General features: G+C 38.5%; 1 protein-coding gene across 1 annotated transcript in view; it reads left to right on the top strand.

The window, feature by feature from the left end:
- LOC136871712 (pyruvate dehydrogenase phosphatase regulatory subunit, mitochondrial) overlaps positions 1-18,165 on the top strand; it is a 108,699-nt gene that overhangs the window by 14,614 nt on the left and 75,920 nt on the right. The window contains exons 4-8 of the mRNA XM_067145234.2: positions 7,844-7,947; positions 11,419-11,560; positions 13,104-13,225; positions 14,231-14,501; positions 15,009-15,133. Coding sequence (XP_067001335.2) covers positions 7,844-7,947; positions 11,419-11,560; positions 13,104-13,225; positions 14,231-14,501; positions 15,009-15,133 — 764 coding nt within the window. The remainder of the gene's footprint in view (positions 1-7,843; positions 7,948-11,418; positions 11,561-13,103; positions 13,226-14,230; positions 14,502-15,008; positions 15,134-18,165) is intronic.

Below are 18,165 nucleotides of genomic sequence, written 5' to 3'. Positions count from 1 at the left end.
ATTTTTATTTACCGTTTTCCACCGATCATAGTTACTTATTAAAAACTCCCTCATGCCTGTTTTATCAGCCATATGGTACGGTACTGCCTAATAGTCCTAATTTTAATCTCTTCCTTTCTTTCACATTTATTTTTAACTACGACAAAAACCGCTTCGTGATCACTAATACCATCTATTACTTTGGTTTCTCTATAGAGCTCATCTGGTTTTACCAGCACCACATCCAGAATATTTTTGCCATTTGTTGGTCATGCTTTCTGTCGTTCGCATTACCTTCCCAATTGACATTTGGTAAATTGAGATCACCCGCTACAATCACGTTCCTTTCCTTATCGTTTCCCACATAGCTGATTATCTTATCAAATAATTCTGAATCAGCATCTGCGCTACCCTTTCCTGGTCTGTACACTCCAAAGACATCGAGTTGCCTATTATCTTTAGAAATGAGCCTTACCCCTAGAATTTCGTGCTTGTCATCTTTAACTTTTTCGTAGCTTACAAATTCTTCTTTCACGAGAATGAATACTCCCCCTCCTACCATTTTTGTCCTATCTCTACAATACACCCTCCACTTCCCTGAGAACATTTCTGCATCCATTTTATCATTTCTCAGCCATGATTCAACGCCTATTACAATATCTGGTAAGTATGTATCTATTAAATTACTTAATTCTATTCCTTTCTTTACAATACTTCTACAGTTGAGCACTAACAGTTTTATGTCATCCCTACTTGATTTCCAGTTCCCTGTTCCTTTAACACCGCTCCCTAGGCCACTGTTTCCCTGCATGTACCTCCCTATAACCCTTCTAAACAAATTTCCTAACTTATGTGTACCACTGCGGTTTAAGTGAAGGCCATCTGAGCGCAGATCCCTATCTCCTACCCACCCATTAGGATCTAGAAATTTCACTCCCATGATCTTGGACGGAGCTGCTTGAGAGCCTGGATGACCTGAGGCAGACAAGTCTCACTGTACCACTTTGCAGTAACTGTCCTTTGTGTTTCTAGCACAACCCAAGTCAGAATGCTCCATTTAGTGAAGAATACTGCAATCATCCTTTTCTTCACTGACCTTGACTTTTGCACAGTCACAGGAGTACCCTCATCTTCAAACAGCCACACCTTGTTCTGGGATTTTGTTGGGACATCGTAATAATAAAGCCAAGTTTTGCCACCTGTAACGATGCTATTGATGTTACGTGAAGTCCCATTTTCAAACTGTTTTAGCATTTTTCGGCACCATTTCACTCGATGTGTCCTTTGTTCCTCTGAAAGTGAATGGGGCACCCAAATGGAACAAACCTTTCTAACATGGAGATGGTCATGTAGAACTGAATGAATAGCTGGTGCAGGGATGTGGAGGGTCTCTTCTACCTGCCGATATGTCAATCGCCTCTCTTGCTGCAACATTTTCCTCACAGCTTCAATGTTTTCCCCTCTGGAACTCTTTGTACCAGCGGAAAATTGTTGTCCGATGTGGACAGTCTTTCCCCAGCACAGGAGTCGTTTCCTCCAGCACTGGTCAACAGTTAAACCACGAGCAAAATTGTAGCGGATAATTGCACGATATTCACCTTTAGACCACACTAACATCTTAACTTGCTTTCAATCCCACTGCTTGGTAACAAATGATGTGAAGGTTGCGCCTTGCTGTCTTCTAGACCGGTTTTCACCCCTCTTTTCATCCCTCACTATAACAGGGGTGTCCAGCTAACCATTTTTGCGTATTGCAAAACATTCCCTAGTGCCCTTTGTACTAATGTGAATTGTATCAATTTGGCTACGAGATATGGGTTGCGTAGCTGCATTTGGAATATGATGGATACGAACTCCACCATTAACGGTCATAAGAGATTATTTTACAAGGTTTCCAGTGTTCAAAGTAGGCAAATACTAGAGCTGTACCCTAAACAAGGCTAAGACAGCTGCTTCCCAACTATAGCTCTTTCCCAGCTTTGCCAAAACCTTGTGTATGTTAGAGCAGTGTTAAACTACTATCAAAAGAAAAATCCTAGGCATTACCAAAGAGGCATACTAGATAATTAAGACATAAAGCAGTTTCTCATTGCTATCCACACTGAGCTAGAATATGCTATTATGTTGTTATAAGACTAAATAGATAGTAGATTTCATCTGTTAATTTTTTATGTTGAAGTATTTGAACATTGAGACTTGTCATGTGTCTGAGTAGTACCCATACGCTTCGCTTCATGTACAAATCATAATAGTTTTTTTTTTAGAAAAATATAGAAATGTTGTCAAATTTCCCTTTGGGAAAATCAAATGATCATAAATATGTCTTATATGTCTCTCGGTCATGGCCATCCATCAACAGTTGCTAGGTAACATCACGTCACACATTTTGTATCACTAATTTCAGATGATCCCCAACCATAAGACATATTTATGTCAAAAAACTTAAGTGCTTGATGCATACATCCAGTTTGTTGGACTGTGATGCATAATTAATAAACAGGTGAACAAGTCCATCGTGTTCTTCAAAGTAGAGGATTAGAATATATTTAAGCGAGCGAATGGCTATGTGGTTTAGGTTATGTAGATGTTAGCTTGCATCTGGAGATGCTGGGTTTGAATCCCACTGTCGGCAGCCCTGAAGATGGTTTTTTTTTTGTGGTTTCCCACTTTCACATCTGGCTGTGCCTTAATTAAGGCCATGGCAACTTTCTTCCCATTCCATTATTGCCATAAGACCTGTCTGCATCAATGTGATGTGAAACAAATTGTAAAAATAAATTTAGTAAGATATGTACTGTGTGTGTGTGTTGTATCAACACTTGTTTTTTGGTAGTTTTTTCAAAACGACATTGTTTCAATGTACCTTGTATTTTGGGTGGGGTAGGGGAGTGATTTGCACTGGATGCAAAAAAAAAAAAAAAAAAATTTATTTACACTATTTTCCTTCTGAGTCCCATTTTTGGAATCCCTCCAACTTTGAATTTCCATTTCTAGGGATCTAAGGGTTATCTGGTCCTTTAACAACTGGCAGTTGCAGGGCAATAAATCTGGACTGTACAGAGGTGTCCAGTGAATTTCCTTCAGTTTTTCCCGTGTTAAAGCGGCAGTATGTGGCCTTGCATTGTCATGGAGAAGAATGACATTTCGGATCAGTTGCCGGTATCTCTTGTTGCGATACGCAGCTTTTGCGTCATACAAAAGGCGACAGTAATAGGCTGCATTAATTTTCCTTTGTTCGTGAAGAAAATCCACCAGGAAAATGCCCGCGAAGTCCCAGAAATCGGTTGCAAGCGCCTTTCCAGCAGATGGGCATTTTTTGACCTTGACCGGACCTGCTTCGTCTCTGCGCCACCACTTTTTGCTTGCTTTGAATCTGGGGTGTAATGATGCATCCAAGTTTCATCACAAGTCGCAATACGATGTAAGAAATCCTCTCCTTCCTCCTCGTAGCGACGCAGGAGTCTCTGACAAACTTCCTGGCATAAAGTTTTTTTGTTCCTGGTTGAGGAGATGAGGAACCCTGTGGCAAACAATTTTATGAAATGGAGTTTATCTCGGATGATGGTTTGAACACTTCTGTAACTTATTCCTATGGCTAAAACAATTTGCAAAATTTTTATTTGCCGATCTTCACTAATGTCACGAATGGCAACAATGTTGTCTGCAGTATTGCTTGTCCGCTGTCTCCTTTCATGAGGTTCATTTTCCACGGCTTCTCTTCCTGCCACAAATTTTTTAGCCCACTCATACACTCAAGTCTGTGGAAGTGTTTCTTCTCCCAAACCAGCCCTGCTCTCCACCGTTATTCGCGCACACAAACCCCTCCTCCAGACACCCCCACCAATATCCTGGCAAAGCCCTGCTGCAGAATTATTACTAACAGCAGTGGTACATTCAAATTCTCGTTTATATATGATCTGCCTTTGTACCTTAATGAAGTGCTCCCGTAGTACATCCTTTCTCCTTGCTAGTCCAACAAAGAGTGCAGTGTGGTGTAATGTTAAAAAACAAGGTTATTGGAGGGCTGAGGAGAAATAGATCTCTATGAATTGGATCTTAGAGCCCATCTATGAAAGTTGTATGGATTGGTGTAGAGTTTGTGTTTTCATGTTTGTTCTTGTTTCATCTTTCTGTTTCTCTCCGCTTCTCACATTGACTTGTTTTTGTTTTTCTCCTGTGCATAAGTTCTTGTCCTCCTTTTTGGCTTCGTGTCTTTGATGTGTATTTGTGCATTTGTCTGCTCTCTTTGCATTCATTATATATATACCAACCACATGTATGATTACACAATGCAACAGTGAAAAAACTTTTTTCACAAAAGTACGTGTACTTGATGTATTTCTGCCTCCTGAATTTGAAAATGACACTGAAGATATCGTATCACCCACATTTTTTGACACAAAACTTATACTTTACTAATAATGATATCACATATTGAAATACCGGGCGAGTTGGCCGTGCGCGTAGAGGCGCGCGGCTGTGAGCTTGCATCCGGGAGATAGTAGGTTCGAATCCCACTATCGGCAACCCTGAAGATGGTTTTCCGTGGTTTCCCATTTTCATACCAGGCAAATGCTGGGGCTGTACCTTAATTAAGGCCACGGCCGCTTCCTTCCAACTCCTAGGCCTTTCCTATCCCATCGTCGCCATAAGACCTATCTGTGTCGGTGCGACGTAAAGCCCCTAGCAAAAAAAAAAAAAAACATATTGAAATTGTTGTTGTTGCTATTTTGCTTTACGTCGCACCGACACAGATATGTCTTATGGCGAAGATGGGAGAGGAAAGGCCTAGGAAGTGGAAGGAAACGGCCGTGGCCTTAATTAAGGTACAGCCCCGGCATTTGCCTGGTGTGAAAATGGGAAACCATGGAAAACCATCTTCAGGGCTGCTGACAGTACAGTTATTAGTGGTTCTATCATAATGAAATTCGGTATGCAAAGTCGGGGGAATAAGTCGCCACAAGATAGGCCATAAATAATTTTATTCCCGCTGAGTGAAAAGGTAGTTCAGGGGAAGGCCTGAAATGTAATTCTCATATATATACATATATATATATATATGTTATTAGTGGGCGTATCGATAAATACTACATAACTAAAGTTATATAGTATTAAATTTTTGATCATTTATGTCTTATACATTTTAACCGTACTGGCTATGATCACAGATATATTAATGAATTTGGATCTTTGTTACTAAGTCCATATCAGCACCGAGTCACGAGAAAATGGGTAAACAGATTTTAATGAAATTCGATATATAACGTCGAAGAATAAGGAATTACAATCTAAAATGTGAAGGCTTACTATATAGAAAGCTTATAAAATTGATGAACAATAACATTACAATGACCATTGTTTGTTGTGATGTGTTTTTGTGTCTTCTGTTCACACTCATCTTCGATAGATAGGATTACTGCTGCGTACTGAGTATTTTTTTAAATTTGCTTTATACGTCGCACCGACACAGATAGGTCTTATGGTGACGATGGCATAGGAAAGGGCTAGGAGTGTTAAGGAAGCGGCTTTGGCCTTAATTAGGGCGTGAAAATGGGAAAGCACGGAATACTACCTTCAGGATTGCTGACACTGGGGTTCGAATCCACTATCTCCTGGATGCAAGCTCACACCTGCTTGCCCCTAACCACATGGTCAATTCACCCGGTCATACCGAGTGAAACAGCCTGCTTGAACATTGGTGGGATGTAGTTGGGAAGTTAGATAATTTTTTTAGCATGCCATTCCTCTGGTTCATAAATTTTCTGATACTACTGGTACGTAACACACTGGATCATCGTAGCATTTGAGCTATTCAATCCCTACTCTGAGGCACTGATTGGATTGAGCAGTGTGCATATTTAACAGAATAATATCAGAGGAGTGTTCATGGCTGTCTGCGGCCTGGTCATTCCAGCTCTGGAACTGTGGACTGTTAGATCGGCACCGTAGTTACTGTTCATTAAAAGTGAGAAAAAGTGTGGTTTTTTTTATTTGATCGAGTATTTTATATGGTAACATTGCTTTTAATTGCTACATTCCTACTGACATTTTTGTAATGACCTGTGTTGATTTCAGTTAGGAAAACCGCAAAGACGGTCTTTCTGAGAATCCCGAAACGAAGCAAGGGTACATCAGCTAGTAAATGCTAAAACACCATATGAAGCTCAGGGTATCAATCTGAATATTATTATAATATCATTAAATCGCATTACCATGAATTACAAATTTATGCGATTTGTGCAAAAACTGTGGGTGATATGATATTTTCAGTATCATTTTCGAATTCAGGAGGTCGAAATGCATAAAGAACGCCTACATTTCAAAAAAAAAAGTTTTTGTGACCTTAAAATTTGTTGCATTGTGTTATTTATTGCTATCATCTGTAACATATTAGTGTATGAACCTTACATTTCCAGTGTGACAATAATTGTCTGTCCCTTATAGAGAGAGAGCTTTTATTAATATTTTTTATTGCCTTTATACTGCTTCAGAGATAGAATCTAATAAAAATGAAAATCCACAGTCTTTTTCCAGTTTCAACTGGGTCAGAAATGGAATGAATGAAGCTCCCATCTAGCAGTGAAGATAGAAACTGTGCTGGCTGCCAAAGCCTGTCATACTCCTCTGGGGCGATGATTAATGACTGACGGATGAAATAATATTGGAGAGTGTTGCTGGAATGAAAGATGACCTGGAGAAAAACCTGTCCTGCCTCCGCTTTATCCAGCCCAAATCCTGGCAAGAAGTTTCTACAGTATATATATTTGTGGAATGAACCATTTCTCTCTGCTAGGTCATCAGCCCAGAGGCTGTTTGGTTCCTCAAATAGCACCACTAAAAGTTATGCAGTTACAGTGAAACTGCAACAACCGATGGCAGCATACTAGGCAAGCTGAGGAGTGTGGTAGTTTGCCATTGCTTTCCTCACAGGGCCAGAAAGTGCTATTGCAGCATTACACCTTATAAGCAACACCTTTTATTACATTCAGACACACTGGTCGTGTTCTGAATGTCATTACTCAGCACTGCGCTTACCCCAGCAGCTTCCATATTGAGGTTGAGACTTCAGTGGAAGTTACATTTGGCTCTGGCCTGTGCCAAGGGACAGATGAAAAAGTACTGCATTCATCAAGAAATGGCAGTAGACAGGAATGAGCCATGCACTGTACCTATCTTTTCCTAGTAAGATTTTCTTCTTGTAAAGTAGTTATCATGACATCTTCTATGCCCCTATGGTGCATAGCCTATGGGCTATTGAGATCCTTGGCCTCCATAATGTTTTGCTTTTTTATATTTTGGTTTTTACATCACACTAACTACTTTAAAATAACTATTTTTGATGCCAAGATGCTGGAATTTTGCTTGCTGGAGTCCTTTTACGTGCAGATAAATCTACCGACACGAGGCTGATGTATTTGAGCACCTTCAGATACCACTGGACGGAGCCAGGATCGAACCTGCCAAGTTGGGCCTTGGCCTCCTAAGTTGACTGCTGCTCGGCCAGATGGCCTGCAAATAACCTTAGCCATTGTTTTTGTTTACCGGGTCTGCTGCCTCTTGTATCAGATATTTCCTTAGTTGGTCTCATGAGGTTGAGTGAACCCTGTTCCAACCCTCAGCTCAGAATTAGAATCTTTGGATTTGCCAGGAATCAAATCTGGGGCCTCCAGGTTAGAGACAGACCCCTACACCTTCGATCACTCTTCAAAATTTTAAAAATAAATCTTTTTTTTTTTTCCTTACAATTTTGTTTCACGTCGCACCAATGCAGATAGATCTTATGGCGACGATGGGATAGGAAAGTTGATTTGTTATGGGATTTTATTGCCTCCAGTTTATTTAGACATGCTGTTTTATGCTATAGGTTTCAAACAATGCGGCAGTGTAAATCTAGCTCAAACCGAAGATCGTATGATAGCTCTCAAGAGACGAATGGCATATCATCAAGCTACAGGTCTTCACTGTGAGGCAAGTACAAATTCGTTCTTTTCACTCACAAGATGACATATTTTGAATAATTGTGGGAACTGTTACACATCTCATAAGTAAAATAAAATCTGTTGGAGTGGTTTTCTTCCTTACTTTAGATTTTAGTCTCTTGATTTGAATATTTTAACAACAGTGTCATCAAAAAATTAATATCTGATTTAACCTCCAGGCGCTCGTGCCTATAAAAATGTTAAAACGTTTTATTATGGTGTAAATTGGCTAAATTAAAAAAAAAACCAGCCTATTAGGTAGATATGAAAGTATGTTTAATTAATTACTGAACCAAAAATAGTAAAATAATTACAGAATAATAGAAATAGAATAAGTAATTCAAACAAGAAAAATATACACCTGACTTAGCTTCGCAATGAACCTGTTGAAATATAAACAATTTGCAAGAAAGTAACATCAGCTTACCAATGAAACATCTCATTCCTGAATTAAAACAATGGAGAAATAAAATGTCATAGAAGAAACAAGAACTAGGATTGTTCTTCGGTATTACTGTCGCACTTCTCACAGATAAACTCAATGTTGGCTGCGATTCTTACGCACGTATTTTAGGCATGTACCCCATGTGAGAGCAGTCTTATTGTTTCTTTGGTTTCCACAAATGTAACAATGTTTTGGTATTTGAAGCTGGCATTTGAGGATACGACTCTTCCTTGTATTTTGATAGAGAAGCGAACATTTCCGTAGTGAGACTAGATAATATTGTTGCCTTATTCTTCAATTTTTCCTCTATCAGGCTCATAGCTAATTTGTAGAGGTCCCTTCTCCGGCAAAATTCCTCTCAGCAATTTGAAAGGAAAATTTTGTAGGAATTGATGGCTGCAATATAAAGTTTACGTAAATTACTGCCATTGGCCATCTTTTTGTTTTTCTAGAGGTGTTATATGTTGAACAAAGTAAGTCAACAGTGTCAACACCTCCCTTTGTTGAATTGTAGTCAGTGATCTGCAAGAGTTTGTTTCATGGTCTAGCTCATTAGTATCGTGCATTGAAGACAGTAAAAGCACGGCCTTCTCTTTGGTGATGAAAGACACTAAACTGGAAGCCAAATATAATCTACTCAACTTCATGCGATTTGTCCTGGAGGAGTATGCGATCTCTTTTTTAAAATATTTTTCTTCAGGGTTTCTAAGAAAGTCAGCTTGTTTGCCAACAGGTGTTTGGCCAAAGGGTAGCTACTGAAGCAATTATCCATGGTCACGTTGCTGAAATTAGCATGAAGAATTGTCATACCAGTCCCATTAGAGCCTAAATATTCTAGGCTATTAGCACAGTTTCCTTTCTTGAAAGAGATCAAAATCATGTCAAAGGGTCGTCCAATATTTCCACATCCCTATCTTCATCTGGCAAGTCTTGAAGAGTCCGCAGAATTTTGTCAGGTTCTTATATTCATTCCCTGTAAAGATGGAGCAATGCTATTTTTAAATCCTTTTCCTTCTATACCCTTGCTGTGTATTTTACATCCAAACAGTGAACTGATAAGAACAAAAACACAGGGGAAAAATAATTAGAAACTAAAATATGTATACTTACATTGTCGCTTGCACTGTGGTTTGTAGAAGAATTGGGCTCGCGCAGCGGCTTCAGGACTGCACTTTACGTCCACTCGTGACACCACTAATTTCACGCTGATCGCTGTAAAGACAGAAATTCGCTGATTGCGCTATCAAATGACCCAAATAATAGTTGAGGATTAGCAGTGGCTCTCATTGGTCCGCCTACTGCCGTGAAGCAGCAGTATAAAAAATTTAAAACGTGCGGTCCAAATGCCGCGTTCGCGAGCGTCTGGAGGTTAAAGACAGTTCTGATCTGTTAACTGTTCTACTGTCACTATTGTAAAAGAGAATATTAATGTAATAGACATTCATTGTAAAAGTATTATGTGAGGCATATTCTTTCAAAATGGTATTGTAAGTTTTTCTGTATGAGTCAATCAATTTTTTGCGTAATATTGATAAAACTGTATTAAGTTAATATGTATTTTATGTAAAAGTTTTTCAGATTTTTTGTCATGTACTGTACAGATTGTCAGTGTACCATATGTAATTCGTTTGCTGGTTTCTGTGTTGTGTCCTCATCTGTGTGTGTCTATACATTCAGTAAAACTGTAACTGGAGCACTGTTTGTGGGTTTGTTCTGCTGTAATGCAAAGATGGCTGGAAATATTTAATTGAAATTTGATTAACATTTAGGTGCATTCTTACCTTAATTATTAGGCTATGTATTGTTAAGATACAGAACTCAAACAAGCTGCATGCAGTAACAGAAAATGTGGAGCACGTTGGCAATATACACTTGACCTTGACCATTACAAGATTTGGTATTTCAAAACATTTGCAGATAGAGCAAAAACGGTAAGAAAATCATATTTAAATCTTAATTAGATCTACAAAATAATGAGGGGAAGCATAATACCTATGCTTACTCGAATGGATACATCACTGTAAGCTTTTATCCACCAAACCGTGTATCCATATTTACTATTTACAGAATAGTGAATTGTTTGGATGGTTATTGCACAATCCTGAAACATTTCATAAAAATAACCCACATCATAGACCAATAAATTTATTGGTTATGAAAAGGCTTTTTATGTCAGTTATTATGAATGAATAGCCTTCATGATATTGCCTCTGAAAACCCTTATTAAATTGCCAAACAATGAGGAGTCATGTTCATTCGACAGAACAACGGTCCATGTTCAAAGTGAAGATGGGCAGATTTAGTTCATTAATGTTTCATTAATGTTTCATTAATGTTTATCATAGGAAAAGATAACGATCTGCAGATTATTCTCTTCCGGTAAGCTACACATGCACAGATTAGTGGCAGTTAAAATTTTTAAGCTTAATTTTCCTGTTGGTTAGTAGTGTCTTCTTCTAATTGAGTGGTGGCTGTGCAGTTAGGATCTTGTAGCTGTGAGCTTACATTTGAGAGATAGTAGGTTTGAATATCTCTGTCAGCAGCCCTGAATATGGTTTTCTGTGGTTTACCATTTTTGCACTGTGCAAATGAAGAATAAGGCAACAGTATTATCTAGTCTCACTAAGGAAATGTTTGCTTCTCTATCAAAATACAAGAAAGAGTCGTATCCTCTTCACACACACACACACACACACACACACACACTCTCTCTCTCTCTCTCTCTCTCTCTCTCTCTCTCTCTCTCTCTCTCTCTAACCAGAAACATTAATCTGTACAGTACATGACCAAAAAATCTGAAAAACTTGTTTCCTTTCCAATAAGGAAAAACACACACACACACACATTCTGTCTCCTATTCTTGTGTCGCTGGAAACCTTCAGTGTGTTAGTACCAATATTAAACTGCTAGCAAGAAGTAAATAAAAATAATTCAGTGGTCTATTAGCAACCTGCAGCGTTCCTGCTTTGTATGCAACACTATTGTTGACCTCTTTGTTTTCTCTTTTACTTCCAGGTTATTGGTAGTAACGAGCTAAAGAAGCTTCATCCATATCTGAGAACCGAAGATCTTGTGGGAGCCATCTGGGTACCCGAGGATGCTGTGGCTAAGCCTTTAGCTGTTTGCGATGCTCTTGCTAAATTGGCGAAAGGAGGAGGTATATTGAAAACTAGAATCATTTCAGTTCTATCTTAAGTGACTAAATAGTTTACTTTTCTTTTGTGGTAGTGTTGCCTTGATGTGGAGGTAATTAGGATTTGATAGAATCTGCTGATTTAAGTGTAATGTACAAAATTTGGGTTAATACAAGGTATTTACTATTTTCTACCAATATATAGAGGCATGAAAATAAAAAGCCTGCCTTTTTTCACTTTTTGGTACATCTCGTCATAATTGCAATCTCTTGAGGCCAGTTCGATTATTGTGAAATCAATATTATGGCAATATACTGTGTTGTTGGTCTACCCCTTTCTCCAGTTTCTTGATAACGGGATTGGGGATGAATTTATACGACATATTTCACTGCTGGATGCCCTTCCTGACACCAACCTCAGTTGATGAGCTAATGAAGATGAAATTAATGATGGTAAACCAAATTGGATCAGGAGGTAGAAGTAATCTGCTGTGGCCTATGAATTGGAACTGTCCCGGCATGTGCCTGGAAGTGAAAATGTAAAACCACGCCGACTATGGGGTTCAAACCCACGTGTCTCTCAAATGCAGACACACTCTGCTCGGTATGGCAGTAACTGCCTATTTTTTTTTTTTTTTTTCAAAGTGAAAAGAAGTTTTCAGATTTTGTTTAGTTCTTCATATATGACCTGGCTGGAAACATTATCATGAAGTCAGTTGATTTTTTTTTTGCTAGTTGCTTACGTTGCACCGACACAGATAGGTCTTGTGGCGACGATGGGACAGGGAAGGCCTAGGAATGGGAAGGAAGCGGCCATGGCCTTAATTAAGGTACAACCACAGAAAACCATCTTCAGGGCTGCTGACGGTGGGGTTCGAACCCCCTATCTCCTGGATGCGAGCTCACAGCTGCACGCTCCTAACCACACGGCCAACTCGCCCGTTAGTTGATATACTGTAAACCGCACATACAGAATGTTGATCTTTGCTTTTGTTTACCTCAGAGCTCATGGACCACACAGCATAACTCTTGATACCTTACTCGTACCTTGGGGGGAGTGGAGGAAAGCACCAGTATGAAAGCATGTACTGTTTGTAAATTGTAATATTTTGATTGTTGATCTTTGATTGGTGGTTGTTGTTGAAGGTAAAAACAAACATTAATTTGGTGGTATACTGGAAGGCAAAATGGGTCATCCTCAACTTATAACTGGGCATATTCATGTAAGTGCATATAAAGAACATAACATTTATGTGAGAGATTTTTTTTTTTTTCCTCGACAAATATTATTGGAACTGCACAGGTCTAGTTGCTTAACTGAATATTGTCTTATTGGTTAGATTATGTATGTACATTTATATTGGCCTGATATTTTAATTTCATTTACCCCTCTCAAATAGGCTTAATAAAATAACATTGTAACTAATAATTAATGCTATAATTTCACATCCCTACTAATATGACACTGATATGAGTAGGAATGAAGTATAATAGGAAATTAGATGATAATTTCTGAATATTAATTCTTGTAAAAACAGCTGATGTTACTGAATGCAAACTTTTACAGGTGCTCGGTACATGGAGAACTGTAAAGTATTGAAGGTGTTGACGGAGAATGGACACATGAAAGGAGTAGAAACCAATATTGGAACAATATTCTGTGAATATTTTGTAAATTGTGCTGGGATGGTAAGCAATAGTTTTATCATCGTGGTATTTGCTTTGTTTTCTGGTCCACATTACATAACGAATTATGCTTTTTTTTTCATTCACTAGAACATACAAGAAGAAATTATATTTCAGCCCGTTCTGAATTCTGTAACTCCACCAAAGTTCTAAATTTATCCTTGTCCTTTTATGTTTTTTTGTTCAGCCATGTCTTCTTGCTGTTGCTCCCTGTTTCCACATTAGTATATCATTTTGTTTATTCTTTGTATATTTATCCTACTTTGTACAGTAGCCTTCTGTCTTTGACATTTATTCATTCATTCACTAGTTTGTTTCCTTTTGATTACATAAAGATTTCATTATCATCATCCTCCTCCTTTCCCCTCATCCAGCTCCTGCCAGGTCAGGGCATTTATGGCACTTCTCCACCTTCCTCTTTCTCTGCCATTCCTCTAACAATCATTTTGTCACAGTCCAGATTTCTTCTTCTTGCACTCTTCTTTATTGAATCAATCTATCTTGTTCTAGGTCTCCCTCTCACTCTCTTTCCCTCGAACAAATTCATCTCCATTATCCTCTTTGGTTTTCTTTTCTTATAGCTAAATAATTATGTCATAATCCGGCTCAACCTTCTCCTAGAAAGCATTAGTTATGAGGTACAGGCCACAGGGAGACGGTGAGTTCAAACTCCATCATTGGCATCCCCTAAGATAGTTTACCCATTGTCACACTAGGCAAATGCTGGGGCTGTACCTTAATTAAGATCAGGGTCACTTTCTTCCCAATCCTAGCCCTTTCCTATCCCATCATCACTGAAAACCTATCTGACTTCATGCGATGTTAAGCCATTAGTGAAAAAGAAAAATCTGTATGGATCTTCCAAGATAATTTTGCTTTTATTGTTAAACCAGAAGTTGTTTTTCTGCTGCTGTTTTTCATAATACTCTTTTAGTATATGTAACTACCAATTTATTTATGTATGTAAGAGCTAATTGCTAATTTATGGTTTGTACTTTACATTTTCAGTGGGCTCGAGAATTGGGACTACAGTGTTCACCTCAGGTGCGCATCCCTGCTATCCCAGCTGATCATTTCTATGTAACAGCCTCAGTACCAGAGTCACAAGTAGACACCTGGCTACCATGTATTCGAGACTATGATGCACATGTATATGCCCGTGAATGGGATGGGGGCTTCATGGTGGGGGGTTTTGAGGTAGAAGCTAAACCAGCCTTTGAGGGTGGAAGTATTCCTGAAGACTGGAGAAATCATACACCTCAAAACTGGGCACATTTCAGTAAGTTATCTTCTATTTTTGTAATGTATGCATGTATAGTAGTGTCAATAATTTAAGCTGGAAGGGAACAAGGCTACCTTGGATTATACAAAAATAATACAATAGATCAGTGATGTGAGTGACTTGTAAGCAAAAGACTTCAGTGGACTCATCCTGTGCACTTTGGCTGCACTTTGTCCTGATTCGCCCATTTAAGTTGTACTTTTGCGATTGATACATACATAAATATTATCTAGTCTTCCCTTATTCACAATGCAGTTTGACATTTTGTCTCGTAATAAAAACGGGGTTCATTGTTTGCTTTTCCATTTCTGAAGTCATTCTTATACATTCCCACGTTTACTTTTCCTCACTAAATACTTTTCCTTCTCAAAGTTCATATCATGAGCAAAGTGAATAACTTACAAAGATTTTCTTGGGTTGTTAGATCTTGTTAGAATAAGTTTTATCTAGCTCATGTTATATCTTAATACATAGATATGAAAGATTTATGATATATGTTTGCAGTGCCGTTGTGGGAGAAAGCAATGCATCGTATCCCTGTGCTTAGTGGTGCTGTTCAACCACAATTGACCAATTCTCCAGACAACTTTACCCCTGATGGAAAATGGATTCTTGGTGAAGCTCCAGAGGTATTGGATGTGTGCTTTCATCTTCATTATTGACTGCTATACGTTCCAACATTGTCTGCAAGCCTCTGTGAATTAACAGTGCACCTCCACAATTCTCTGTTTGCAACTAGATCCATTGCCTCATTTAGTTCTACACCTCTTGTCTTTAAATCATTATTTATTTGGCCTAACCATCAACACACTGATCTCCCTCTTCTTCTCTTCTCCTTCATTGTCGAGTCCATTATTCTCCTAGTTAACCTGTTCTCCATCCGTCTAACATTATTCCACCACTAAAGGTGGTGTAGACGCCCAGCTTCATCGTCGAGTCAATTCCTAATTTAGCCTTTGCCTCCTCATTCTCCTTCCGTTGTTCCCATCTGTTTGTAATCAGCAATCATTCTTGCTACTTTCGTGTCTGTTACTTCCATCTTATGAATAAAATATGCTGAATCCACCCACCTTTCACTCTCATTCAGTAAAGTCAGTCTGAAAACAGACCATTGTAAAGATAATTTGATGATAACTAATTTTTCTCTTGGAAGTAGTTTTTATTACTTACCCCTAACCGTTCCTGCTTGTTAGAAATAGTGAAATGCTAGACTGAGTGGCTCAGGCGGTTGAGGCACTGGCCTTCTGACCCAACTTGGCAGGTTCGATCCTGGCTCAGTCCGGTGGTATTTAAGGTTACTCAAATAAATCAGCCTCGTGTCAGTAAATTTACTGGCACGTAAAAAGACTCCTGCAGGACTCAATTCTGGCACCTTGGATTCTCTGAAAAATGTAAAAAGTAGATAGAGGGATATAAAAAGCCAATAACATTATTACAGTAGAACCTTTATTTAGCATCTTTCCAGAGAAATCTACCCAACACATTGTCCTGTAGTTACAACTTTGTACTGTTTGTGCTGAAGATTACTCTTGTGTTAAACTGCCCCTGCTATCTAAGCAAGAGACCTGTATTGAACCACAAGTAGCTTTGGCTCAGTGTGTTCTTTAAAAAAAAAAAAAAAAAACTGTTCATATACATGCATGTTTGGGTACAGCCTAACAAATTTGTTCCTTTCCACTATCATCAGATTAACAGAACTATGCTATTCACAGAACCAAACTGAATAATTCCTGAATGCACATATACAAGGAAATGTGGTTGCTAGATGATGGATCATTATCTCATACATCTTCATTGTACACTGTTACGCCTTTTAGCATTCAGTCTGGAAGCCTCTATGAATTAACTATGTCGTTCCATAATCCTCTATTTGTAAACAGCTCTGTAGCTTCTTCTGGTTGCAGACCTCTTAAAACTTGGTCTCTCTCTGCATCTCTAAGTTGGTTAAGAAATTGTCTTCAATGTTACTTAGAATATGTTCACTATTATTTCTGATATTGTTAACCCTTCCTTTTGACAGTAAATTTTTGCCAGTGAATGTAAGGTTATACACGATTTTCCATAAAAGCCGGGAAAGATACCAAATACACAAAACAACACATTACAATCGATATGAAACAGCAATTGGTTTATTTAAAAAAATTTACGGATGTTTTCCAAACAGTGGCTTACTCATTAGCACGATATTTTCTAATTCCAATAGTCTGAATGTGCATGTGCAGTTTCATTCTTAAAAAATTGTGATAAGAGGTTTGTGGCATAACTTTCCATTTACAAATGGCGTCACTTAACCTTGGTTTACCACGCATGTATTAGGTTTACCACGCATGTATTATGAAAACATATTTCAGGCTCACTGTAGAGTAATGATAACCTTTTCACTATAAATTTACATGGGAACAGCCTTTCTGAAATTTAACCAGACATGAAAGTGCATAACCTAACCTCTGAAATTAGTTATGCACACCGCTGTATCTTGAGGAGAAGTAGGCAGCATCACATTCTTATTTTATTTCAGTACATAGTATTAAAATTAAGCGATCGTTTACTTCAGCTTTTATTTCTAAGGAGTTAACAACTGCTTTCAGTGCACTTATTGCAAAAACATGTTCTCCCAATGTTTGTTTACACCACTCGAAATTGTGGGAAGGCGGATAACTCGCTCGTGCCTGCTCGTCTTGTTTCGTGCATGTAGCAAGGGATCGATATGGAAGATGATCGATTGCATTCAATATAAACGCTGGAGTAATGTATGAATAATGATACTGGAAAAATTAACACGCCCAAATTTGCCCGTAATAGAAGATTAATCAGAAAATGGATCTCATTGTAACAGAAGGATATTGCACAAATTAACATAGAAATTTTTGAAGGGAACAATAATATTGTCATTACAATGGGATTCTCTTCTACTGTACTACAACGGTCGCAGTCCGATGTGTATCTGAATCCAACATCTCACGTTGGCCCTAATTTTAACAATTCCTTACGCTAAATGGGGGTTTTGCCCTAATGTGACTTACGTTAAATCTAATATAAAATTGCATTGCTCTTATGGAATCATTTTCTGGACTTGAAATTTCTTCCATTAAATGCGGGTTTACACTAAATCGTCACACGAAATCGGGGTTATACTGTATTATTATTATTATTATTATTATTATTATTATTATTATTATTATTATTGTTATTATTATTAGAAATGGTGAAAATGAGGTGATTGCAAACAACTTAACCAACCTTGGTGGCACTGAGTGAACTACACTTCTTAGAATCATAGCCCGAGACCAGATAACCCCCTGTGGGTGGGGGAGTTAGAATACCACCCACGATATCCCCTGCCTGTCATAAAGGTGACTAAAAGGGGCCCCAGGGGCTCTGAACTTTGGAGCGTGGGTTGGCACCACAGGGCTCTTAGCTGATTCTTGGCATTGCTTCCACTTACTTGTGCCGGGCTCCTGGCTTTCATCTATCCTCTCCAACCTCCCTTGGTCAACTCTTGTTCTGTTTCAATGGCAATCGTATTAGGTTTGTGAGTCTTAGGGAGTCTTTCATTTTCACACTCTTTCTGGCTCTTACCTTTCTTTTTCCAGTACCCACTTTGAAGGGTCAGACCTTTCTTTTTTCCTAGCTGATTAATGCTAAGAGGGTCTTGTTGCCC

The sequence above is a fragment of the Anabrus simplex genome, chromosome 4, assembly GCF_040414725.1.
Source record: "Anabrus simplex isolate iqAnaSimp1 chromosome 4, ASM4041472v1, whole genome shotgun sequence".
NCBI lineage: Eukaryota > Metazoa > Arthropoda > Insecta > Orthoptera > Tettigoniidae > Anabrus > Anabrus simplex.
The sequence above is the reverse complement of the archived record's forward strand: the minus strand, read 5'-3'. Positions and strand labels throughout refer to the sequence as shown.